Raw genomic sequence first — 27,544 nt, 5'->3', positions numbered from 1 at the left:
AATAAAATTTAAAAAACAAAACAAAACAAAAAAACAAGAGACCAAAAAACTCAAAGGACAAACAGGAACAATCACACATGCAAAAAAGGCAAGGCAATAAGTGAGAAGGAAAATATAAAAAGTATATTTAAAAAAGACAAAAGAAAGATAATGAAAAAAAGAGGGAAAAAAAAATACCCACAATATCTTTCTGGTTGTCAGCCTCCCATGCTGTCCTCACAAGCAGAGCCTATTCTTACTTTAGGTCACTGTCAGGTCTGTATGCTACTTGAATATTTCAAAATGACCACACTGCTTGCAAACATTCAAAATGGCTGTGCCATCAGGACAGCCGGCAGTCCACAGGTCTGTTTGTCTCCTTCTTCTCTGTTTTCATTTCTGGTTGTCAGACAGCAGTCCCTCAGCCTCTTTCCTTTCCCTCTGCAGTCCTTGGTGTGCAGAGATGATTCTTAGGTTGCTATAGGGACACACTTGCAAATATTCAAAATGGCTGCACCCTCAGGACAGTCGGCAGTCCAAAGCTCGGTTTGTCTCCTTACTCATTGTTTTCATTCAGGTTCTTCTAGTAGTTGGTATTTAATCCACTTCTTTATCCTTCCCTTCAAAGCTCAAGGTTCCAGGGTCATCTTCTGTATTAGTTTCAATTGGTTTCTCATTGCTTTGTGGCAGACAGTCTCTGTAGCTTGTCTCCCTATTCCACCATCTTGCCAGAACTCTGACATCTGATTTCTTGACTGCTGCTTCCATGGGTGTTGATTATAGATCCAAGTAAAATGAAATCCCTCACAACTTCAATCTTTTCTCCATTTATTGTGATGGTATATAATAATTCTTAGGGGTAATATTTACTGTCCAGATAAATTCTCCACAGGTCAAAGAGTGGAAGCGTCACTTTGGAAGAAGATCATCACTTTTCCTGTGCTTTTTTGCTTCATGTCTCTTTGAGAATTTTATTAAGACTTACTCTGAAAAATTATGAGTTTAAATGAGGTTGCTAAGCATTTATCAGGTATCAACCATCTGTGATTACCATTTCTGAGCTCTCATTTACCAGCATAGTAATATTCCAATCTCTTTCCTTGGGTTGGGATCCCTATGATGTAATCTGAGCCATTCACTCAGTCAAAAATATTTGGGACCTACTATGTGCTCTGGGGGAGCTCTGGTAGCATAGTGGCTAAGATACTTGACTGCTAACCAGAAGGCTGGCGGTTCAAACCCACCAGCCACTCCTTGGAAGGAAGATGGGGCAATCTACTTCCGTAGTGATACTGCCTCGGAAACCCAAGGAGGGGTCGCTATAAGTCGGGTCTGACTTGACAGCACATAACAACAACAACAACATGTGCTCTGGTGGCATAGTGCCTAAGGCATTTGACTACTAACCAGACACTGGCGGTTCAAACCCATCAGCCACTCCTTGGAAGGAAGATTGGGCAATCTACTTCTGTAGTGATACTGCCTCAGAAACCCAAGGAGAAGTTGATATGAGTTGAATCTGACTTGATGGCAGTGAGTTTGGTTTTTTTTTTTTTGGATACTATGTGCCATATGAGTCAGGGCTGACTCGACGGCACATAACAACAACAACAACAACAACATGTGCCATACACTTTTCCTAGGAGCCAGGATTTCACAATGAACAAGACAGATCAATGCTCTGCTCTTGTGAAACTTACATTCAGGTAGCAGATCATAAATAAATAAATAGATAACCAAGAAAAATATCAGATAGAGATAAGAGCTCATAGAGATTTAAAATAGGTTATGTGGTAGAGAGTGACTGGGTAGCTACTTTAGACTCTGGGGTCAGGAAGCAGAGATCTGAATGATAAGCAGAGCTAGGCATGTCCAGATGTCACTAGGGGTTTATCAATCATCAACCTGAATTGTAATTTCTCTCATAATAATAACTTATATTTGAATAACACTTTCACAACTGTTATCCTACTTCGTTTTTACAACCATTTTGTGATCTAGGCATCACTAGCCTTATTTTTTCAGAAGTGGAAGTGACTGACACTTGATAAACTTAAGAAGTGGCAGATTGTTATTGTTCTTAGTTGTTGATGAGTTGATTCCAACTCACGATGTATATCCCCAGGTGTGTCAGAGTCGAACTGCTCCATGGGACTTTCAAGGCTGTGACTTTTTGGAAGCAGATCATCAGGCCTTTCTTCTAAGGCACCTCTGAGTGTGTTCAACTGACAATGTTATGCTTAGTTGTCCAGCATGTAACCAGGTCTTAAACCCAAATGGTTTCTCTCTAAATGTATTGCCCTTTCTCCTACACCACATTGTCTTGAATCTTTATACTATATAGTAAGCAGGCTGTGCAGACAGGGTGGCAGCCCCAGGGAGTGACCTGTCCATACTCCTTTACCATCTTAACACCTCTCAGATAACACTTCACCAGCAAGAGAAGTTTTAATTTTTAGCACCACACCAAAGTGTGGAAAATGCCTCTTGCCCAAGGTTGCTAGGCCAAGAAATTAGGATGCTGCCTGCAGAAACCACTGTTTGGTTGCTAGGTGGAGTCCCTCAGCCGCTTTCTTTTCCCTCTGCAGTTTGAAGCATGTGAAGACCTGTTTATAGGAAACCTAAGAACTTGTCTGGGCGGCCCAACCATTATCTCAGGATTCAAGCACTGCCCACTATGACACCTACCAGAGGACCATATCAGAGCTGAGGAGGAGGGAGTGTTAATGCCAGATAGCCTTGTAAGAAGGACCTGGTTCTGTTACCTACCAGCTGGGTGACTGGGTTTATTCCTTAGCCTCCTTGAACCTTGACTTCTGTATTTGTGACTCAGGGCTAGTATCACCTTCCTTATAGTTTTGTGAGAATTAAAGCAGCATATGGAAAAAAAGATACTTAGCTTGACTGGCACATAATAGAAGATATTCATTACACTGTATTTTCATGAGGTCCAGCCCAAGTTTGGGTGGACAATGACTCACAGAACAGGGTGCCACCACCCTGCCTGTCACTGACTGGTGGGGCAGGTTGCTTTCCTGCTAGTCTACTGATGTGACAAAGAGGAGTTTCCACAGCTCAGCTTGCTGGAAGCTGGGCCAAGGAAAGGAAACTGATTTGTGAAAGGAAACTAAAGCCCCATGAGCACCTGTTCTACCTCCTGGTGGGACAGGACTTGCACTTGCTTTCAGAACCAGACTGCCACCCAGCTGAAATGGACACAGGCAGCTCCTTCCATCTTTGATTTGCCTGGGAACACTAGCTTTAGGGCAGCCATGGGAGGTCCATTTGCTAGTTGTGGAGGGGGAAGGATGGGGGTACAGTTTTCAAGGATTCTGCAAAGTCTTCTTCTTTTTATTTTTTTGTGTCAATTTCTAGCTGTAGTGTGGACAAGTCTCAGAATTCCTAAGCTGTATCCAAAGGTGCAATATCTAACCACACAAAACTCAGTTCACTGTAATACCTCTAAACCACTTGCCTTCAAGTCAGCTCCAACAGATACTCACCCCATGTGTATGTGTCAGAGTAGAACTGTGTTCCATAAGGTTTTCGATGGCTGATTTTTCACAAGTAGATTTAACAGGTCTTTCTTCCAACGCACCTCTGGGTGCATTCAAACGTCCATCCTTTCAGTGAGTACTGAGTGTGTTAGCCACTTACATCACTCAGGGACCATAACACCAGTAACCCCTGTATTACCTTAAATGGACTTTTTGTTCTTAAGGACACCCCATGGCTCTAAATTCCATACCATTGCTCAGGCTAGTTCCTTCACTTGAAACACTCTTTATTCTACCTTCCTTCCCCAACTGTTGAAATTCTACTTGCATGCCACAGTCTAGCTCAAGTAATAATTCTCCTGGAAAGCCTTTTCTAATAATCATCTCAAATCTCTTCATCATTTGAACCCAATAATATCTTTTCCCTATGCTTTTCATCTGACATTTAATATTTTCAGCCCTGAATTATAGTCATTTTTGAACTCATCACTTCTTTTGCCAGCTCCTTAAGGGTGGGACTTTGTCTCTGGTTGACCAGAGCCTTGTTGTCGTTATGTGCCATGAAATCAATTCTGATCCACAGTGACTCTATATGCCAGAGTAGAATTGCCCTATGGGGATTCCAATGCTATAATCTTTATGAAAGCAGACTGTCAAGTCTTTTTTTTTCTCCCTCAGGATGGCTCGGGAATTCGAACTGCCAACACTTTGATTAGCAGTTGAGCACCACTGTTCCACCAGGCTTCTTTTATTCATGGCTTTAGACATGTTGTTGTTGTTGTTGTTTTGTGCCGTAGATTCGGACCCAACTCATAGCGACCCCTCCTTGGTTTCCAAGGCAGTATCACTACAGAAGTAGATTACCCAACTTTAGACATAGGCAGTTTAAATGGAAGCAAACTTACCTTGAAGACTTTAAGCTGGAGGATGCAACATCTAAACATTTTCATGATCCATTCCTCAGTTCTGGGTCTTAATACCTGATATAGGTGTCATTCTGCTGTTTCCATAGCAATTATGTGCGAGGTAAAGCTATGGCAAGAGAAACCAGGAGTCAATGACAAGAAAGGTGACATTCTAAAGCCAGGAATGAAATTGGGTTAAGTGACATTCTAACCACTTGGCATGAGGCCAAAAACAGAGGCCAGGCCACCTGACTCCTAGGATTCTTCTCAAGACTCTCAGGCCACTGCTTAATGTATGTGAACATTATTAACCCAAATGGGACTTTATACTCACTCATCAAATAGTCATTGTTGGAGAGTGGTTTTGGTTTTGGTGGTTGTTTTTGTTTTGTAATTTTTCTTGTAAATTATCTCACAAGGCTGAAGTATTAACACAAGTTCACACAAAGGAATTGTGAAGAAACATTTTTGGTCCAGAGCAGGATAGTGTAGGCACCAGATGTCCAAATCAGTTCATTCCTTTCAACCTTGATCCTTGGTTAGCCTCTGTCTGTGAAACTTGGCCCTGTCTTTAATACTTTTCGATTCCTAGAGGTCAAATATAAGAAAGAAGAGGAAGCAGAAATGTGAAACACTTGTTCAAGAAACCTAATCTTAGAGATTTAACTTAAGTGTAATTTGCATTTGACTACTATTCTAAAAGGGAGCCTAGTGGCACAGTGGTTAAGCACTCAGCTGTTAACCCAAATGTCAGCAGAACCCAGTAGCTGCTCCATGGGAGAAAGATGTAGCGGTTAGCTTCCATAATGATTACAGCCTCTGAAACCCTATGAGATAGTTCTACTCTATCCTATCTTACAGGTTTGTTATTAGTTAGAATAGACTCAGAGGCAATAGCTTTTTTTCTTTTTTTTGCACTAAGCTAAAAGTTGGTGGTTCTGACCATCCCAGTGGCCTCAGGGAAGAAAGTTCTGATTACTGCCCCCATAAAGAACACAACCGAGAAAATCTTACGGAGCAGTTCTACTCTGTAACACACGGTGTTACCATGTTGTTGTTGTTATGTACCGTGGAGTCGGACCCGACTCATAGCAACCTCTTCTTGGGTTTCCAAGGCAATATCACTACAGAAGTAGATTGCACGATCTTCCTTCCAAGGAGTGGCTGGTGGGTTTGAACCGCCAGCCTTGTGGTTAGCAGTCAAGTACCTTAGGCATTATACTACCAGAGCTCCCATAAGTAGGAATTAACTCGACAGCAATGGGTTTGGTTTTTATGGTAATGTAAATGTTGAGATTAGTTAACATTTACTAATGACCAAAAAGACCCAGAGAGATTGCTGGGATTTGTTCATGTATCCCTTCCCTCCCTCCCAACAAACTGATTTAATTTTTAGAAGTTCCAAAAGGAGAATACAAACTGAGCCTGCTGAGTTAGGGACAAGGCAAGTAAGGGTTTATTAATTTCCATTTCCTTCCTTCCTTCCTTCTTTCCTTTAGTACATTCATTTGTTTATTTATTCATTCATTTAGCAAATACTCTGGTAGCACAATGCCTAAGGCATCTGACTGCTAACCAGAAGGTTGGTGGTTCAAATCCACCAGCCACTCTGAATAAACAAGACTGGGCAATCTACTTCCATGAAGATTTACTGCCTTGGAAACCCAATGGGGGTCACTATAAGTGCAAATCGACTCAATGGCAGTGGGTTTGTTTTTTGTTTTGATTTATTGTAGATAAAGGAGCTCTGGTGGCATAGTGCCTAAGGCACTTGACTGCTAAGCAAAAGGTTGGCAATTCAAAACCCACCAGCCACTCTTTGGAAGAAAAATTGGGCAATCAACTTTTGTAAAGATTTATTGCTTCAGAAACCCAAAAGGGGTCGATAAGAGTTGGAATCAACTCGATAGGAGTCAGTGATATATATGAACCGCCAGCCTTCTGGTTAGCAGTCAAGTGCATTAGCCACTATGCTACCAGAGCTCCTAGTGATATACATATATACGTATATGCAGATAAAGGAGTTCTGGTGGTGTAGTGGTTACGGCATTTGGCTGCTAACCAGAAGGTTGGCAGTTTGAACCCCCCACCTACTCTGCCCTGAGGCAGTCTGTTTCTGTAAATGTTTACAGCCTTGGAAATCCAATGGGGTCACTATGAATCAGAATTGACTCAATGACAATGAGTTTGGTTTTGTTTTAGAACATGCAGATAAGACACTAGGTGCTGTGTAACAGAATTGGAGTAAAAAAAAAATGTGAATAAATCCTAATTTGACAGAATTTAAAGCTTAGTTGTGTAGGGTAAAAAGGCAGAAAGACTTAAAGAAACAATCTGTCAAGAAAATACAAATAGAAAATTATGGAAGTTGTAGGAAAGTATTATAAAGACTGAGTGAGAGATAATAACAAGGAGTTTGATTATATTGGTTGGTTGGGTAAGACCTCTTTGAGAAGGAAACATTTAAAGGAGACTTATAGAATGAAAAGAGTACCTGGGTGGTGCCAGTGGTTACCACACTAGGCTGCTAATCAAAAGTTTGGATGTTCCAGTCTATCCAGAGGTACCTAGGAAGAAAGACCTGGCAAACTTCTTCTGGAAAATCAGCCATTGAAAACCCTGTTGAGGAAGGAAACTTTCTTTGTTGGTTACCAGAGATGACAGCAGGGGGAATTTCCTACATACCTAAGACACAAGTATTGATTTGGGTGAAGGGAAAGGCAATATACCAAAAGTCAGTGACCAACACAATAACACTAAGGAAAAGGAAGGCACACAGCAGTGTACAAGAGGTAGAGACAACAAAAGTAAACACTTTTACACACATAATACTGCATTATCAGTAATGAAAAAAAACAAAAACTGCCGTTGAGTCGGATCTGACTCATCGCAACCCCTTCTTGTGTTTCTGAGGCTCTGGTATCATAGTGCCTAAGGCACTTGACTGCTAACCAGAAGGCTGGTGGTTCAAACCCACCAGCCACTCCTCGGAAGGAAGATGGGGCAATCTACTTCTGTAGTGATACTGCCTCGGAAACCCAAGGACGGATAGCTAAGAGTTGGGTCCGACTCGAGGGCACATAACAACAACAACATCACTATGGAATTAGATTGCCCCATCTTCCTTTCAAGGAGTGGCTGGTGAGTTTGAACTGCCAGCCTTCTGGTTAGCAGTCAAGTGCCTTAGCCACTATGCTACCAGAGCTCCTCAGAGCTCCCATAGACAGGCTGAATGATCATGTATGGCTAGGCAAAAGGGAATATACCCATGACCATATAGAAATTTGGTAGATAGTATTTCTACATATATATTTGTATGTGCCATAAGAATGTCCATTTATATAAAGAGCTAACAGGGGACAAAGTTATGATAACTTATTAGCCACAGCTAAACACTTTGAGGGAATGAGTTGCTGGGCCTGTGGGTTTGGGACCATGGTCACAGGTGATGTCAAGCTCAATTGGCATAACATACTATACAAAAATATTGTTTTCCATCTTGTTTTGGTGAGTATAGACTGGGGTCTTAAAAGCTTGTGAGCTGTCATCTAAGATGTGACAATTGGTGTCTTCTTGTCCAGAGCAAAGAAGAGTGAAAAAAATCAAAGGTATATGGAAACAGTTAGTCCAAGGGACTAGTGGACCATGGGAACCGCATCCAACATCACCCTGACACTGGAATTAGATGGTGCCTGGCTATCACTGTCAACCATTCAAAAAGGGATCAGAATAGGAGATCTTGGATAGAGTGAGAGAAAAATGTGGAAGAAAACTGAAACTCATAAAAAAGACCAGGTTTATTTGCCTGATAGAAAATGGTGAAACCCCTGAGACTAGTCACCTTTCACCTTGGAATTGGTCCCTAGTCACCTTTCAGGCCTTGGAATTGAACTCACTCCCAAGGCTTCCAGTGCAAAAATAGGCAAGCCTACAAGGTGCACAATTACACCAGGTAGATACACTTCTTGGATCAATCAATCATGGGTGATCAGAAGGGCAGCATTTACACAAGGAGGTAGCTCTGAGGCAGGAATGCATAGGAAAGAACACAGTGTAAAGGCGAACACAGAAGAAGTGAGAAGAGAGCCATTATGTAATGTAGATTACAATCAAAGTCATGAAACAAAATGTGTATGAACTGTTGAATGGAAAATGAATTTGCTCTGTAAACTTTCATCCAAATCATCATCATCATCATCACAACAATAATAAAAAACCCTATGGAGCATATTTCTACTCTGGTACACTTGTACGTGGGATCACCATCAGGCAGTCAACTTGATGGCAACTGGTTTTATAGGATATGTAGCCAGCCATTGAAAGACACAGACAAGAAAGGGTTTGATGAGTTCAAAGAAATGGAGAAGCTCATGACTGAGGCAGAGAAAGATGGAGGGAGAGTAGCCTGAGGCTAGGTTGAAGAGGGAGGCAGGAATAAACCATGTGGATGATTTGCATCCTGTCTTAACACCTCATTTGCAAAATGAGTTGTTGGAATGCATTGTGGCCACTACTGACCTTAGTGGTCATTTGACATTAAATGTGAATTCCTTTTCACTAGAGATGTCAATGTAAAAATTTTCTAATTCTCTGGTTGCTAAGGATGATATCCTAGTCTGTAGGACCTAGTGACCTGTTTAGATTATGTAGGAGTAACTCAGACACTTACAGCAGCCTTTTTCAACTTTGACACAATTGACATTTTGGACTGGATAATACTCTGTTATAGAGAGCTTCCTATGCTTTGCAGGATGTTTAGCAGCATCCTTGGTCTGTGTCCATAGGTGCCAGTGGCACTACTAACCAATTACGATGACCAAAAAATGTCTCCAGACATTACTAAATAACCCCTGGTGGGGGCAAAATCACCCCTGATTGAGAAACACCTGCCTACCAGGTGAAGCAGGTGACTCCAATGAGTAGGACGAATATAAGATGAGAAATATAATCTGACATATGGCCTCAGTATGGGGAAAAATACAATATAGTTGGAACCTCAATGTACCAGATGGCACCTGCCCATTTAGAAGGCAACATCTATTACCCACACTGGGTGATTCTATCTTCCTTCTTCCCCCTCCTCAAGACCGCAGGTGCTCAGAATTTGTTCATAATCCTTGATTCATGAAGCATTCTTATTATTTGCTCATGCTGATTTGCTTTAATTTAATTAATTATTCAATTGTTGTTGTTAGGTGCTGTCAAGTCAATTCTGACTCATAGCGACCCTATGTACAACAGAACAAAACACTACCAGGCTCTGTGCCATCCTCACAATCATAGCTATGTTTGAGCCCATTGTTGCAGCCACTATGTCAATCCATCTAATTGAGGGTCTTCCTCTTTCTCATTGACCTTCTGCTTTACCAAGCATGATATCCTTCTTTAGGGACTAGTCCCTCCTGATAACATGTCCAGGGTGTGAGACAAAGTCTCACCATTCTCACTTCTAAGGAGCATGCTGGCTATACTTCTCCCAAGAAAGATTTGTTCCTTCTTCTAGTACTCCATGGTCTATTTAATATTGTTTGCCAACACTGTAATTCGAAGACATTGCTTTCGGTCTTCCTTTAATATTATCCAGGTTTTGCATGCATAGGAAGCAATTGAAAACACCTTGGCTTGAGTTAGGCACACTTTAGTCTTGAAAGTGATATCTTTGCTTTTTAACACTATAAAGAGATCTTTTGAAGTAAATTTGTCCAACACAATTGGTCATTTGATTTATTGACTGCTGCTTCCATTGGTGTTGATTGTGGATCCAAATAAAATGAAATATTTGACAACTTCAGTCTTTTCCTTGTTTATCATGATGTTGCCTATTGAACAAGTTATGAGGAGTTTTGTTTCCTTTATGTTGAGATGTAATTCATATTGAAGGCTGTAGTCTTTGATCTCCATCAGTACATCAATAAGTGCTTCAAGTCTTTACTTTCAGCAAACAAGGTTGTGTTTACATATCACAGTTTGTTTATGAGTTTTCCTCCAATCCTGATATGGCATTTTTCTTCATATAGTCTAGCTTCTCAGACTATTTGTTCAGCACAGAAATTGAATAAGTATGGTGAAGGGATACAATACTGGTATTGTTCAATAATTTCTGCATACAGTATGCATTAAGTATTTATAAGAATGTGATGACTCTGTACCCCAAACAAAAGCTAGGACCTTGACAAGAATCTACATCTAACTATATGGCCCTCTCATTCCCTGTCCTCCCCCTACTGAAGGTAACCATTATTGAAGCTTTGAACTGATTCAAACTGGCTCAGTCATGGTTGACACGGCAAAATTGGAGCAGATCCCAATTTGTGAAATGTGGGTGTACCAGAATGGTAACTGGAATGGGAAAAGTTACAAGTATAAATTCTATAATGGGAGACTTGGGGGAGGCATAGTGAGCCCTTTCAGGAGCCTGATGGAGGACACTAGATTCTTGGCAGGACTGTGGAGGGCAACACACTTTCAAAGCCGCTTGGTCACCACCATGTTTGAGCCGGTGCCATTGTTTGTTTAAACGCTGCCCTCATTTTCTAAGAGGGAAGTTCAGTTTCTAGCAGGGCCTCAACTGTAATTTTTCTTGTTTACATTATCATTCTTTTACACGTATATTTTACAAATTTGGATCCATTTTGGTTTTGCTTCTTCGGCCATGGCTGAACTTAGAAGAACCAGTTTGAAGCCCTGCCATTAATCTGCATCATGTGTTTATAGTTCCCTTGCTTTGCTTTCTATGCAGTTTTCCTTTATCTAGACGTATTCTAAATGTGTATTTTAAACTTCAGTTGTTTTAACTTCATAAAAAAGTTATCATGCTATAAGCAATCCCTTGGGACTGACTTTTTTCACTTAACATTACATTACTATAGACCACAGTGTATTATCCTCTCTCTCACTGATAGGCGTTTGGGTTGTTTCCTATGCTATTTAATACCTGTCTTTTGGTAATATAATGACAGAATATTGGTACCGTATTGTCATAATTTCTGATTTATTTCAAAGCAATTTCATTCATTCATTTCAAATTCATTCATTTCAAAGCAATGACAGAAATCATAACTTTTGTGTAAAAATAACTGAGGGACCAATTTGAAGTTTTAAAAAGTACTTTCAAGGCCAAGGAAAAACCTATTTGCAGACCATTCTTTTTGAGATAAGGGTCCTGTCCTAGAGGGTTCATAAGGATGCTTTTTCACAGTTGGAAATTTTTGGAGTAAGTAGTTCAGCTTGAGCTTTTCATGCTCAGATCTAGCTGTCAGACAACTTAGAGAAAACTTAGGGAATTTGATGATGATTAACACTAGCTTTCTTCCTTTAGCACTAAGAATGGCAAACAAGAAATTATTGAGGTAAAACTTGAATAGGGATTGGGGTTGAATTTGGATAAGCAGTGATGTGAATTGCACTCATTTAGCATAATTTTCTGGAGCACATGGAAATTATAGTGAAACATTCTTTTTATACCCAGAATTTGAAAATAAGGGAAAGAGATTATCATTGAGATATTTAAAAAAATATTTAAAAACTTTCAACTGTTTAACAAAGATAAAAGAGAAAACCAAATTGTCTTAAAGAGACTAAATGGCTCCCAGGACAGTCAGACTTGACTATAATTTGATTGAATGAATTAATATGTTTAAAGAAGATATGTGTTAATTAAAATGGGAGATGTTCAGAGAAGGTTCCAGAGCCCATTTTAAGCACTTTGCTTGCTAATGGTTCCTTTGGCAGAACCATCATCACTGTCGAGATGGTGCCAATGAAGAGATAACACTGTCAATACCAACACATGTATATCTGGTAGCTGAGACAGTTACATACATCTCACTGTCTCATTACACGCAGTCTCTGAGATGTGGTTAACCTGAGTCTGTCCTATGAGAGGTGGTTTTGCCAGAAGCCAGTCTCAGGACTTGGTGCCTGGGTGATGACATCATTCTGTGATGTTTCTCCAGAGACAGCTATTCTCCTTCCCCATTTTCTGCATTGCCATGTGCCCAAGTTTTTATACTTTTGTTTTTCTAAGGGCTTAGTAAACAGGACCTGAGTTAAAGTACTGAGGAAAAACTGTGAAAAAGCATCCTTATGAACCCTCTAGGACAGGACCCTTATCTGATTCTGCAAATCCCCTGAATCTCTATGGAGAAGTTTGTATGTATGTGGTTATGTGTGTTTTTTCAGAGGAATGTCTACAGATGTTTTAAGGGTTCTATTAGCTGACATAGTTTAAACCATTGTTCTGGGGAGCACAGGTTGACTTCTTGAGCATAGGGATTTTGCAGCAGAGAAGGCTTGGACACTTGAAAACCAAAGTTTAAGCCTTAGACAACCAAGACATTGATGTTCAGGAACAGAAGAACCTGCAGATAGGAGGGGTCAAGGAAAAAGAAAGTGTCTTATCCTGCAATGGCTATAGTCTCTGCCATGAATTTACTTCATTGTGTAATTTTCATTTGATGTTTTCCCAATATTCTGTTTTTGACTTATTGACCAAATTTTGTAGGAGGTGAGGATGAGTAGAGTACAAGGTAGTGGAGCAAGGTTTTTCAAGCATATTCAGGGACATGGAAACCAACCAACGAAACAAACATAATAACAAACCCATTGTCATCTAGTCGATTCTGACTCATAGTGACCCTGTAGGACAGAGTAGACTACCCAATAGTATTTCAGAGGCTGTAAATCTTTATGGAAGCTTACTGCCACATCTTTCTCCCATGGAGCAGCTAGTGTATTTGAACTGCTGAACTGTTTGGATAACAGCTTAATTACTGTGCTACCAGAGCTCCTAGGGACATAGAAGGCATTACATAAATGTATGAAGTAAATTGCTACAGAGAGATAATGAATAGTGCCATACTAATTTTTGCAATTTATAATCCAATATGTCAATAGTCAATACAATGCAACTCACTTAAAATCATTTCAACTTAATTCACTACTATTAATCCTCATTCTAGTTTTTTCATAGAAAAGTTGGTTACAGGTTTATGTACATATGATTGGTCATCAGCCATTATTACAAGCTCTTAGAGTAACGTTCTGGTATAACTAGGGAGGCATTGGTCTGACTGATTTGCCTCAGACACTTCTGGCCTAGCCCTGCAGTGTCACTGTAATTATTAATAGCACTTTTGAGATAATAATTTATATACTCATCTCTCTATATAAATCTTCCATTGTTCTATCCTTGTTTCAACTTACTGGTTTGTGCATCTCTCTTCTCCACTAAACTAATGAGCAACTTGAGACTGGAGTCAGTGTCTCATTTATCTCTGTGCCTAGTACATGTCTGCTATTTGGCAGACATTTAATAAACATTTGTTATATTGAACTGAAATTAAGCCAGAATGAGGAGGAAACTTAGTGTAGAAACCACCAGATCATTATCTTCCATTGACATTCCCTACTCCCAAGTAACTCTTCTGTGCTTTTGTGGTCCAATTCTAGAAGATCTCATCAACTTTCCTGGATGGAAAGAATCCAAAAATCCAAATCCACTACCAATGAGTCGATTCTGATTCATAATGACCCTTTTAGGAGCTAGTAGAACTGCTAACCAGAAGGCTGGCGGTTCAAACCCACCAGCCACTCCTCGGAAGAAAGGTTGGGCAATCCTATTTCCGTAGTGATATCGCCTCGGAAACCCAAGGAGGGGTCGCTATGAGTCAGGGCCGACTCGACGGCATATAACAACAACAGAACTGCTCCATAGGGTTTCCAAGGCCATAAATCTTTATGAAAGCAGACTGACACATCTTTCTCCCACAGAATGCCTGGTGGGTTTTAACCACTGACATTTTGGTTGGCAGCTGAGTGCTTTAATCATTGCAGGCAGAGAGAAAATCCTTATCTGTATCTGGGAACCACTTAGACATCCAAAGCAGGGAGGCACTACAGACAAAGCCCGGGGCTGAAAGGTCCAGATTGCAGGCCCAGTTTTGAGTTACTTATTAGTTTTGTGCTTGGGAAAGTTATTTTAATCTAAAAGGTAGAGTATGTGCAAAGTACTTATTGAAGAGGCCTACTTATTGTAGTTGCTAATAATAGCTCTTATTACCAGTAATAACTGAGTAATAGATTCCATTAGGGAGCTCTGGTAGCATAGTGGCTAAGACACTTGCCTGCTAACCAGACGGCTGGCGGTTCAAACCCACCAGCCACTCCTCGGAAGGAAGGTTGGGCAATCCTACTTCCGTAGTGATACTGCCTCGGAAACCCAAGGAGGGGTCGCTATGAGTCGGGGCCGACTCGATGGCACATAACAGATTCCATTAATGTAATATTTATCAGGTGAGCTAGAGAAGCTGGTGGATTTAAAATTGCATGTTTTAACTTCCTTGTCATCCTAAGAGGCAATTCTAGAAAAGCAAAACAACGAAACTAGGAGTTCTTGGATCTATGTGCCAATAAAGTAGTGGTAGAAGTGCAGTCTTTGTTGGGGAAGTGGGGCCAAGCAGTAATAATAATTATATAGTAGCAGCAGCAGCAGCAGTAATAGTGAATGCTTATGTATCATTTAGACATATCAACTTTAATTCTCACAGCAACCCAGTGAGGTGTGTTCTATCACCACTTCTACTTTGTGGATAAATAAAGTGCAGGATAAAGTAGTTAAATAACTAACCAAAGGTCACATACCTGGTAAGTGGGAGAGAGAGCTAGGCTTTGAACCAAAGTGCTTGGTCTAGACACTGTGCTTGTAACCAATATACTCTATTAGCTCTCAAATTTAAGCATTGTATCCAGTATAAAATGGGTTTGAAATACACCCATTGTGTTGAGGGTGAAGTTGTGGGACTGAAGTCATAAACTTCAGGGATGGTTTTCCATTTTGTCCCGAACTTTACTTAGGAGAAAGAAGCTTGTCCAGGTAGTAAATTTACTAGAGGTACACACCATATCTTATTCATTTTTATATGCTCCAGGGCCTAATATCACCTCATGGCATATAGCAGGTGCTCCATATAAACGTGAGTTGAAGTCAACCTAATAGTCTCTATGGTTTTTCTCCCTGATGTAAGATTCTTTTTCTCATTAAAAACATAGGACAGTGGGAATGTGTAGCTCTACCCCAAATTCTAAAAGGAAAATTCTATTGAGGTGTTAATCTTCCTATTGTGAAATCTTTCACCAGATCCTGACTGTGACCTCAGGACCTTATTCAAGTCCCTCCTGCCCGTGAGACCACTGGTCCCAGGCCAAAGAGATCATTGGTTGCTGCCCTCTTCTACTTCCATTCCATGGCTCGGTTGTTATATCTACTAAAGTCTATGGATCAAATGGAAGACATGGAGGTTGATAGATCTGAGTTTGAATTTTGGCAGCAGAACTTCCTAGCTATGTAGTCTAGGGCAGGTCATTCAGCCTTTCTGAACTCAGTCCCATCATTTACAAAATTATGGCAATATTATCTTATTCAGCAGATGACTGAGAGACTTAAATAGAGCAACATATCTAAACACAGTGGTTGGCACAAGCTAGCCAGGTGCTCAGAAGTATAGAAATGGAATATGCCAGTGTCATGCTCACCTAGTGCTGCCATAACAAAAACATACAGCACAAGTGGGTGGAGATTTTAAGGAATAGAAATTTATTGTTTCACAGTTATGGAGGTTGAAAGTCCAAATCAGGACTTTGATCAGTCAATTCCTACTGTGACCCTCTCTTCTAGTTTCTGGTGTTTGCCTAGGAGCTTTGGTAGCATATTGCCTAAGGCACTTGACTGCTAACCAGAAGACTGGCTGTTCAAACCCACCAGCCACTCCTCGGAAGGAAGATTGGGCAATTCTACTTCCGTAGTGATACTGCCTCGGAAACCCAAGGAGGGATCGCTATGAGTCGGGTCCAACTTGACGACAAACAACAACAACAACAACAGCCTGTGATCCTTGGCATTTGTTTGCCTGTAGACAGATCTTGATGTGGTATCTGTCTTCCCCCTGTGTATGTGTCTCTATGTCTAGTCTACTCTTTTTATAAGACACATTCAGAAGTGATCAGTTTTAGGACCACTCTACTCTAATACAACCTTATTAACTTAATAAAAGCAAACCCTTATTTCCAACCAACATCCTATTTATAGATAGAGTGGTTAGGGTTTTCACCTTTCTTTTAGGGGACACAATTCAATCCATGACACCCAGTTATACTGACATTTGGAGGGTTGGGATAATGCTTCTCTCTCTCTTTTTTTTTTTTTTTTTTAATCAGAATTCCTTTTCCACTCTGTGAATCCCTCACTGTATCCCCCCTTCTTAAGTTCTTTACTCCCTGGCCCCAGTTTTATAGCTAAAATCAGTTATAAAATTGATTTACTGTTTATTGTACTTAACTAATATTTGGGATCATTTTGGTTCTGTCCCAGGAGATATTTGGCTATCAGACTCAAGCCTGCCGGAAAGCTCTTTGCCTTGCTGGATCCATCTTCTCACTTGGGATCCTCCCCTTGGTGTTTTACTGGAGACCAGCTTGGCACGTATGGGCACATTGTGTCCCATGTTCCTTGCAAGAGGCAGACATTGTGTTGCTGAGGACAACAGTAAGTGTATACCTGGCTCTATACCTGGTGGCTCTTTTTTCTGGACATGGTGTTATGGGGTAACTGTGGGGATATTTGCATAAGGCAGGTGGCAGGGGGGGACTCCAGTCCCAGGTTCATCACAGTCCACAGTCTTACATTTACCAAACATTCAGTGATTTGTGTATAATTGGATTTGATTAGGGAGACCTACTTCATAAGGTTTTTCTTTTACAAGTATCAGTTTTGTGAAAAAAAACTAATGTGAATATAGTTAAATCAGAGCAGGAATAACCTGCAAATAGCTAAAAGTAACAGGTAGTGGGAAGTACTAAAACCAGGCTACAGGCTGCAATATTCACACTGACCCTTCCCCTGAATCTGGCCTTATCCATGCTTATCCTACCTACAGAGGTAGGGAAGAGCAAGCTGGGAAGGAGATGAGAAACCCTGCTCTAGGAAGAATGATGTCTTTCTCTGTTGGTTTGAGAGACCCACAGTTATTGAAAGAAGTGTGCTGCATCGTGCAGATAATCTCAGGTAAAGGCACAACCATTTTGTCCTGAGTTATTGACTCTCTATGCTGCTATAAACCTCTGATGTTAGCTTAGTTACTTTGTGTTTGCTCCCATGATACTTTCTTATAACATGCATTCTGTCATTCCTGCTGGACTGTATACTCCAGAGTAGGGACCATTCCTAACTTGTTAATTGATGCATCCTTAGTTCCTGCTTGTGGTAGGAGACCCACAAATATGTGTTAGCTGACAGACTGAATTGGATAGCCCTACTGATGACAGTGAAAGTGTAGTCTCAAAAAGGACCCCTTTCTGGCTGATTTTCACCAGGGGTTTCCTCAAATGGCCAAGAATGACAAGTAGAGTCTTGGTAGATTGACCTCTACTTGGATTCAGCTTCTTTTTATATCTAGCAATCTTTTTAGATTAACATTCCATATAATGCAGCAAGAAAAGAGGATAAACAAGTCTTAAAATTGGCAAACATTTTTTTAAAATCCATATTTTAATCTAAAATAAAATTGGTATTTGGACCTAATCAGAGTTAGAGCTCAACTTCAATAAAATTGAGAATTGAATGAAGCTTTGTCTTTCTTGACTTACTTCATTAGGTCAGCTCCTTCCTTCATTTCTTTGCCTGAAGATAGGTCTTCATGTGGCATCTGTCTTCCCCCTGTGTTTGTGTGTCTGTGTCTTTTCTGCTCTTTTTATAAGACACACTCAGAAATGATCAGGTTTAGGATCACCCTACTCTAGTACGACCTTTTTAAGTTAAAAGAAAACCCTTATTTGACCCCTCGTTTCTGATTCCTGATATCTTCAAGAATCACCTTTGTGTGCCAGTCTTGTTAACTGGAATGTTAACTGGCACGTTAACTATGCTATAGGTGACAGTCAAGGCATCTACTCACAGGTTCAACTATAACTTAACTAGAGATACTTGGAGACTAAACCTCAAGACTTTAACACAGCCAGAGATTATTGTGGAGTTAAAGGAAGTCATGTTGATGATGTTGAGCAGCTACTCCATTGCTGCCTCAATTCACATTTCATGAAGGCTCACAGAATATATGGGAGAGAGAAGCACATGGCACTCACCTAGTGAAACTTCTTCATTTGGAGGGTGAGGAAATGATACCTGGAGAGATGACCCAATTTACCCAAACTCATAGATGAATGAGTGACTTAATCTAAATGTATCCCAGCTTCTAGTGTTTATTGAACTATGCTTAGACTAGAGTGTCTCAAATTTTAGCTAGCATCAGAAGCATCTTTAGAATTATTAAAAAGAAGATTGCTGGACTCCATCCCCAGAGTTTCTGATTTGTTAACTTTGGATTGGGACCCAAGAATTTGCATTTTAAACAATGTTCCAGGTGGTATTAATGCTTCTAGTAAGGGACTATACCTTGAGAAACACTCACATTTTGAGCTCACTTGCTCACTTAGTCCTTGGGAGAGGCCTGGACATTTGCTTTATGACTCAGCCAATATAGTCTTGGGGGAATGATCTAGATTTAGCAAAATGTTTTCAGTGGTCCTCCTATACACAGCCTGAGTGTATTTCTGGGGCAGGGACAGAACTCATTCTTTCTCGGGTGGGTATGAGGATGACTTGAGATTGCCTATGTAAAAGTCATTTGCAAACTCTAAAATGCATTATCAAAGACTACTTTGAAGTTTTTTTTTTTTTTTTTTTTTTTGTGTGTGTGTGTTATTGTTCTAGTAGCTCCAATGGCTGCGGTGGTTAACCACAAAGCTCACTGCTGTATAAACACACACACAACACACAGGAAGGACACGTGTGAAAGTGCCCAATGGTTGGGAATCATGCATACTCATCCACACTCAACCAGGTCAACTCTCCTAGTTGCCTGTGGTCAGCTGTGCAATCGGACATATTCTGGAAAGGCTCAAAACAGTGTTGGTGCCTTAGGGAGCTGTGGTGCATTGTCCTGCCTCTTTCTCTGCATCTCTGAAAGTCTGTTAAAGCTCTCTCACACTTTACTGCCCTTCCACAACAAATCAGAGAAGTCTAAACCAATTTTAATCTTTCCTTTTACATCTTTATTGCAACTTTAAGTTTTAACTACCTGCTCTTGTGTGTCTTTTAAACGTATTTGCTATACCAAACACTCTTTAAATAAATGAGACTCTAAATTAGTCTTTATGTAATTAGACAAGAATGCAATTATTTCAAACATTCTTACTACCTGAGCCTTAGGTAAAAATAAGCTTTAGGCATCAGTGGTTTAAAAGTCTTCTGCTAGGTTATTTGCATTAAAATGATACCTTAAAAAGATTTTTTTTTGAATTATATTGCAATAGCTGAATGATAACAACTTCCCATTGAAGAGGATTGGATGACTCCTATGTGTATCATTTTTTCATGTTATTAAATAATCAATGCTTGATATTTATCATCAATCTCACACTGGTAAGATTACAGATCATTATCATATATACTGATTAGGAAGTCATTTCTTAACATAAAAAAGAAAAAAAAGGCCATGGTATATTAAAAGTCTTCAGTACCCAGTTTATTTTCAGTTCCTTGTCCTCTATTAAATGCCTCTAAGAGGGAAATTTTTCCAAAAGATAAGAGTCATTACATTTTTATTTTATGATTTTAAAAATGGCATTTTATTCATTATTCATCTACTTCTGAATTTCAACCAATATCTGTAGTACTGCCACAAATCTATGCAAATAACATGATTTGCATTCACAGGCATCTTGAATTCAGACGCCCCTGATGATTTCCATAGTTTTCATCTTTATTATAATCATAAGCACATTTTTTCCTTCACCGTCATTATATGTCACGTGCTGTCAAACATCCATGACATGCAGAGGAGAGCTTTGTGATGATAAGTTATTAGGACTGACTCAGGCTTTTAATTTAAAGTGTTTTAATGAGGAGCACTTTCCTTTCAGTTTTACCTAAGGAAGGCATCAGTGCTTGGCCCTTTAGTTTGAAAACAGAAATTCCACAAATCCGCCATGCAAATGGCATTTAAATTCCCAAATCCAGCAAAATTCTCATCAGTTAGCAATATTTGTGTTTACTGGATCTATAGGTACCCCCTCTCCTCCCCTCTGCCTTGGTCTCTAGAAGGCCAGATACTCATATCAGTACTCTTTTCTGAGTAAACCAGACACTTTCTTTTGCCCATACTTTTATCCTTAAGATTTACATTGATATTCCTTTCTCTCTTCATTTGTTCAGTTATTTATCCATTCAATAAATATTTATTGAGCAAAAATCATGCAGCAGACATTGTTATAGACATTGGGGATAAGGTATGAACAAAACAGATTCTATCTATCCACACACAAGGAGCCCTGGTGGTGCAGTGGTTAAGTGCTCAGCTGCTAATCAAAAAGTCAGTGGTTCAAACCTACCAGCCATTTCACAGAAGAAAGATGTGGCAATCTTCTTCCATAAAGATTACAACCATGAAAATCCTATGGGGGAGTTCTACTGTGTCCTTTAGGACTATTATGAGTCAGGACTGACTCAGTGGCAGTGGGTTAACATACACACACACACACACACACACACACACAGAGTAGTCTGTAAATACAGAAAGTAGGTGTTCTATCTCTACTTACTAAAACCTAGCTATGCCTCAGCCACATACTTCCTTCTCTATTAAGTCTATATTAATTCATTCTCTGCCCCAATTCCAAAGGGAACTAATCACCTATCCTTCATTCTCTTTTAGCTTTTTTTCTCATCTTTGATTGCCATAATGCTTTCCACAGCGTGCCTTGTATTAAAATGCCATTGGCTTTACAGTTATGAATAGTATCTCATCAAGTATCTCATTTAATTCTTATAACAACTCTGGAAAATACACGTTATGAGTTCCATTTTACAGATGAGGAAACAGAAAGAACAAGTTACTTTGCAACCAAGTAATCATTAAAGCCAGGAGTTTTCTTCCTCCTTCCCTTCTCCCTGCCAGTCATCCTCCCATCATGTCATAAATATGGTTAGAGGAAGCTATATAACTCTTAGAGGAGAGGGGAATATTATGATTAGTAAAACCAGAGTCTTTGATCTCATGGAATCACTACACAAATAAATGTAAAAATGGAACTCAGAAAAGGTATATTGTTATGATAGCACCTATGATAGAATTTTGACCAAGTCAGTGAAGAAAATCAGGAAAATTTCCCTGAGATTCAGAGGATAAGAGTTGTAAGGTGATGGTGATTGGTGGGGAGGGGCACAGAGAAAGAATAACATAGGTAGAGGGAGTAGTGTGGGCAAAGAACTTGAACCTAAGTCTTCTGACTCTCCAAGTCCAGGAATTTTTTTCACTGTGAGCTCTGGTGACACAGTGGTTAAGTGCTCAGCTGTAAGCCTAAAGGTCAGCAATTTGAACCCACCAGCCACTCCGAAAGGAACTCTAGTGGCATAGTGGCTAAGCTACTTAGCTGCTAACCAGAAGGCTGGCAGTTCAAACCCTCTAGCTGCTCCATAGGAAGAAGATGAGCCAATCTAATTCCATAAAGATTTACAGCCTTAGAAATTCAATGGGAGTTCTTATGAGTCAAAATCGACTTGGTGGCAGTGGGTTTTGGTTTAGTCACTTTGAAGGAGTAAAATGTGGTGATTTGTTCCTACAAAGATTGCAGCCTTGGAAAACTTATGAGGCAGCCATGCTCTGTCCTCTAGGGTTGCTACAAGTTGGAATAGGCTCAACATCAATGGGTTTGGTTTGTTGTTGTTGATGTTTTGGGATACTACATTCCTTTTCTTCTATTAGATTATCAGCTTCTAAAAAGGCAGTGATGGTGGCTCACTTTTCATCCTCCACAATACCTACCACACAGCCACATAGCAGGTGCTCAATTCTTATTTAATTCAGTTATATGAATTGAACTGAATATGACATGAATAATCTCACCATTTCTCTCAGCACTTTATTACAAAACTGCTACAGTGAAATGCCATAGTTGAGAAAGTAACTCTTCTTTTAGGTAGTTATCTCTTTTAGGTACACACTTCATCTTCCCAAACCCCATTCCCCCACTTCCCAGTTCAACTTGTTTTTTCACTAAATACTCAGCCAAAATTTCCTGAGATCCTGTGGGCTAAACTCTCTGAGTGGGCTATGCCTACCACTATCCATCAGTTTGTTATACTGTGGTGGCTTGTGTGTTGCTGTGAGGCTGGAGGCTATGCTATCATTGGGTCACTAACGGTGGACAGGTTTCACCAGAGCTTCCTGACTAAGATGAACAGTGAATGAAGAGGTCATCTACTTCTGTAAAAAAAAAAAAAAAAAAAAAAATGGCCGCTAAAAACCTTATGAATAGCAGTGAAATGCTATCTGATATAGTGCTGTGCTACAAGCTCCTCAGGTCAAAAGGCACTCAAAGTATGACTGGAGAAGAGCAGCCTCATCAAAGTAGAGTCAACCTTAAGGACATGAATGGAATAAAGCTTTGGAATCTTTCATTTACTGATGGAGCATGACTCAAAATGGGAAGATAAAGCTCCAAATATTAATTAATAACCAGAACATGGAATGTATGAAGTATGAATCAAAGAAAATTAAAAGTTGTCAAAAATGAAATGGAATGCATAAAGATCAGTATCTTAAGCTGGCGCTTCAAATCTACCGGTCACTCCTGGAAAGGAATGTTGGGTAATCTACTTCTGTAGTGATACCACCTCGGAAACCCAAGGAGGAGAATCTATGAGTTGGATCCAACTCCATGGCAGTGTGTTGCATTTAAGCAATAGTGAGCTGAAATGGATTGGTATTGGCCATTTTGAATCAGACAATCATGTGGTCTACTATGCAGGGATGACAAATTGAAGAGGAGTGTTGTTGCATTCATCATCAAAAAGAGTATTTCAAGATCTTTCCTGACGTACAGGAATAGGAATATCCACAAACCTACAAGGAAGACTTTTCCATATGCCTAATGTACGCATCAACCAATAAATCCAAATATGAAGATTTTTACCAACTTCTTCAGTCTGAAACTGATCAAACATGAAATCAAGATGTATGGATTATTATGGGTGATTAGAACATGAAAGTTGGAAACAAAGAAGAATCATTGGTAGTTGGAAAAGATGGCCTTGGTGATAGAAATGACCCTGGAGATCATATTATAGAATTTTGCAAGAACGATGGCTTACTCATTGCAAGTACCTTTTTTCAATAACATAAATGGTGGCTCTACACATGGACTTCACCATATGGAAAACAGGAATCAGATCAACTACATCTGTGGAAAGAGGTAATGGTGAAACTCAATATCTTCAGTCAAAGCCAGGCCAGGAGCTGACTGCGGAACAGACAATCAATTGCTTATGTGCAAGTTCAAATTGAAGCTGAAGAAAATCAAAACAGTCCATGAGAGTCAAAATATGACTTTGATTATATCCCATCTCAATTTAGAGACTATCTGGAAAGTAGATTTTACACATTGAACACCAATGACTGAAGACCAGATGAATTGTGGGGTGACATCAAGAACATCATATGTGAAGAAAGCAAAAGTCATTAAAAAGACAGGAAAGGAAGAAAAGACCAAGGCTCCAGAAATTGATGGAATACCAATGAGATGTTTTAACAAATGGATGCAGTGCTGGAGGCACTTATTTATTTATGCCAAGAAATTTGGAAGACAACTACCTGTCCAACGGACCAGAAGAGATCCATATTTGTCCCCATTCCAAAGAAAGGTTATCCAATGAAATGTGGAAATTATATAACAATATCATTAATATCACATGCAAATGAAATTTTGCTGAAGGCAATTAAAAAACAGTTGCAGCATTACATTAATAGGAAGCTGCTAGAAGCTCAAGCTGGATTCAGGAGAGGACATGGAACAACGGATACCACTGCTGATGTCTGAAGGATCTTGGCTGAAAGCAAAGAACAGCATACAAGAAAGATGTTCACCTGTGTTTTACTGACTGTGCAAAGGCATTCGACTGTAGGAATCATAACAAATTACAGATAATGTTTCAAAGAATGGGAATTCCAGAACACTTAATTGTGTTATGAGGAATTTATACATAGACCAATGGGCCGGTGTTTGAACAGAACAAGGGGATACTGCATGGTTTAAAATCAGGAAAGGTGTGCATCATTGTTGTATCCTTTTACCATACTTATTCAATCTGTATGCTGAGAAAATAATCCAAGAAGCTGGATTACATGAAGAAGAATGTCGCATCAGGATTGGAAGAAGAACTTTAACAACCTGATATATGCAGATGACACAACCTTGCTTGCTGAAAGTGAAGATGACTTGAAGCACTTAACTGATGAAGATCAAAGACTTTAGTATGGATTACACCTCAACATAAAGAAAATGAAAGTCCTCACAACTAGACTAATACACAACATCATGATATATGGAGAAAAGATGGAAGTTCTCAGGAATTTCATTTTACTTGGAGCAGCAGTCAGAAAATCAGACATCATATTGCACTGGGAAAATCTACTGCAAAAGACATGTTTAAAATGTTAAGAAGCAAAGATGTAGCTTTGAAGATTAAGGAGCATCTGACCCAAGGCATGGTATTTTCAATCATCTCACATGCATATGAAAGCTCGACAATGAATAAAGAAGACCAAAAAAAATTGATGCCTTTGAATTATAGTGTTGGTGAAGAATACTGAAAATACCACAGACTGCCAGAAGAACGAATAAATCTGTCCTGGAAGAAGAACAGCTGGAATGCTCCTTGTAAGCGAGAATGGTCAGACTTGTCTCACCTACTTTGATCATGTTGTCAGAAGGGACCATTCCTTGGAGAAGGATATCATGCTTAATAAAGTAAAGGTTCAGTGAAAAAAAGGAAGACCTTCAATGAGATGTATTGACACAGTGGTTGGAAGGATGGACTCCAGCATAGCAAGGACTGTTAAATTGTGTTGTACATAGGGTATCTATGAGTTGGCACCAACTCAAAGGCACCTAACAACAACAATCATCTAAGAAATGGTTCCATGTGAAGACAAGTAGTTCAAAGGCCATTATCCTTTATAATATAAGAACCTTTATATTGTGATTTAGAATTTGCAAAATATTTGCACACATGTGGCCTCATTAGATCCCTAGCAGTAGAGATTTTTTTGGGGGTCCATTTTATAGTTGGAAGTATGGAGACATTAGATGAAATATTAGGGGCCCATAGCTGTAATAAGTAAAAACAAAGTTTGGAACTAGAGATCTTCCTCTCTATTCAGTGATCAGTCTCCTTAGAGACAGTGTTGTGAAGCAGTTTAAGAGTAGAGTCTGCAGCTTGCCTGCCTGGGTTTGATTCCCAGCACTGCTCTTGATAAACTGTATAACTATGGGCAAGTTACTTAATCACTCTCTGCCTCCATTTCCTCTTCTGTTAAGTGTGAGTGCTTAGTGAGGTGATATGTGTACTTTAGGGAGATGAGAACCATGCCTGCCATGTAGGCATTCAATAAACATTGGCTAACTTCCTACTACACACTGTATCTCCAGATGTTTTAGGCAATGAGCCAGCGAACCCACTGCTCCTCTCCCTTCAGAAAAAAATTGCAACCCCCCAAAAAGAAAAAAAAAATCTCCCCCAAAATGCATGATGAGATCCTTATTTTTTTTATTTTGGTGAAAATATATGTACTCATACAAAATTTCAACAACTTACACGTGTACAACTCAGTGGCATTGATTATATTATTCAAGTTATTGTGCAAATATTCTTGGCATTCTTTTCCAAATTGTTTCACCACCATTATCTTAAACTCACTGCCCCCTAAACTTCTCATTTAACCTTTTAAGTTGCAGCAGCTGCTGCTGCTGTAGCCCTTTTATTTTTTGTATACAAGTGAAGACATAGCCTTTGTCGTATAACTTCTTTCACTGCTTTGGCTTTGTTATTGTTGTCTTAGGAGTTTTGAGAAAATAAATAGTGTGAGATTTCTCCAAAACCTAGAACTTTCTCTTTCTCTATGTATTTTATAAGTAAATCCTAGGTAATAGCAGTTTTTTCCAGCTAAGCATTCATGGAAATATGGGATTAGGGTGATAAGAGCATTGATGGGTCTTGGCAAGAGAGAGAAAGAGTAAGGGAAAACACAATGATAACTTAAACATGGGAAAACTTGTATTTTGGCAATATTCTGCATCTATGAACGTAGTGAAGTGTTTTACAAAGAGCCTGAAAAATATAAGCTATTATTATGTTATCCCTAATTCTTGAAGTATTTCACCTTAGCCCTTAGAGTTCAACCTTTTAGCATTGCAATGTATCCGTCTCCAAAGTAGAAAGTACTGTCTTCTTCAGATCTCCTTGAAACTTTGTAATGGGTTACTTTGGTCTCTTTAATGCAAGCTCAGAAGTACATTTTGTGTGTATGTGTGTGTGTGTATATGTGTAGTGAAACTCTTCCACAAGAGAAGTCATGGCATTTGCCTGAACTCAAAGTGATTGTTACACTGCTTTACTTTCCAAGGGATGAGGTGCTTATAGCAAAAGGTTGGAATAAGATACGCAAAGATCATTTGCTTCATTCAAATATAAAAGCTAGTCTGACATTTTCAGGTTCAGAAAGCACAAGACCACAAGGAATAAAACAAAATACCCAAGTTTCCTCCTCTGTTTCTCTGTCCAAGTTGAACATGGGTCCTTTGTGTACATTCACCTCTATGAAATGCACCCTTGAATTATTTTAAATCCTACTATTTCAGAATTCAAGGATGGATTGGTTAATTCTCTTGATGAAGAACAGGTCAAGCCTGCTTTATGAAACTTGAGGTATAAAAAGGTCTAGAGATTTGCCAAGTAAAGAGTTTGGATTATTTGCATTACAACCCAATTATTTAAAATGGTAGCTCCTGTGGTGCATTTAAGATTTTTACAGATCATTAACTGCTTGGAAGGGAATTGGGAAACAGACTCTGGTGGAAGAAGCCATTTCTAGCTAAAGACACTTCTTTTCCAGAGAGGAAAATAAATATAGTGACTCTCAGAGATTCTAAAGTTTCCTGAAAAGGCAAATAAGTTTTGATTTACTGGAGAATCTTAGGAACAACATGCTGTGAAAAACGAGACACAAAGCCATATACAAACTAGCATTTGTTATAGCTCTGGTAGCATAGTGC

At 39.5% G+C, this 27,544-nt stretch overlaps 1 protein-coding gene across 1 annotated transcript in view; it reads left to right on the top strand.

Moving 5' to 3' along the window:
- The first annotated feature begins 13,731 nt into the window (after nucleotides 1–13,731).
- Nucleotides 13,732–27,544, top strand: part of ATP13A4 (ATPase 13A4) — a 142,638-nt gene continuing 128,825 nt past the window's right edge. The window contains exons 1-2 of the mRNA XM_007948019.1: nucleotides 13,732–13,797; nucleotides 16,749–16,922. Coding sequence (XP_007946210.1) covers nucleotides 13,732–13,797; nucleotides 16,749–16,922 — 240 coding nt within the window. The remainder of the gene's footprint in view (nucleotides 13,798–16,748; nucleotides 16,923–27,544) is intronic.

This window comes from Orycteropus afer, unplaced genomic scaffold, assembly GCF_000298275.1.
Source record: "Orycteropus afer afer isolate SDZICR_OR568_19922 unplaced genomic scaffold, OryAfe1.0 scaffold00198, whole genome shotgun sequence".
NCBI classification, from domain to species: domain Eukaryota; kingdom Metazoa; phylum Chordata; class Mammalia; order Tubulidentata; family Orycteropodidae; genus Orycteropus; species Orycteropus afer.
This window is presented reverse-complemented; position numbering and strand designations above follow the sequence as displayed.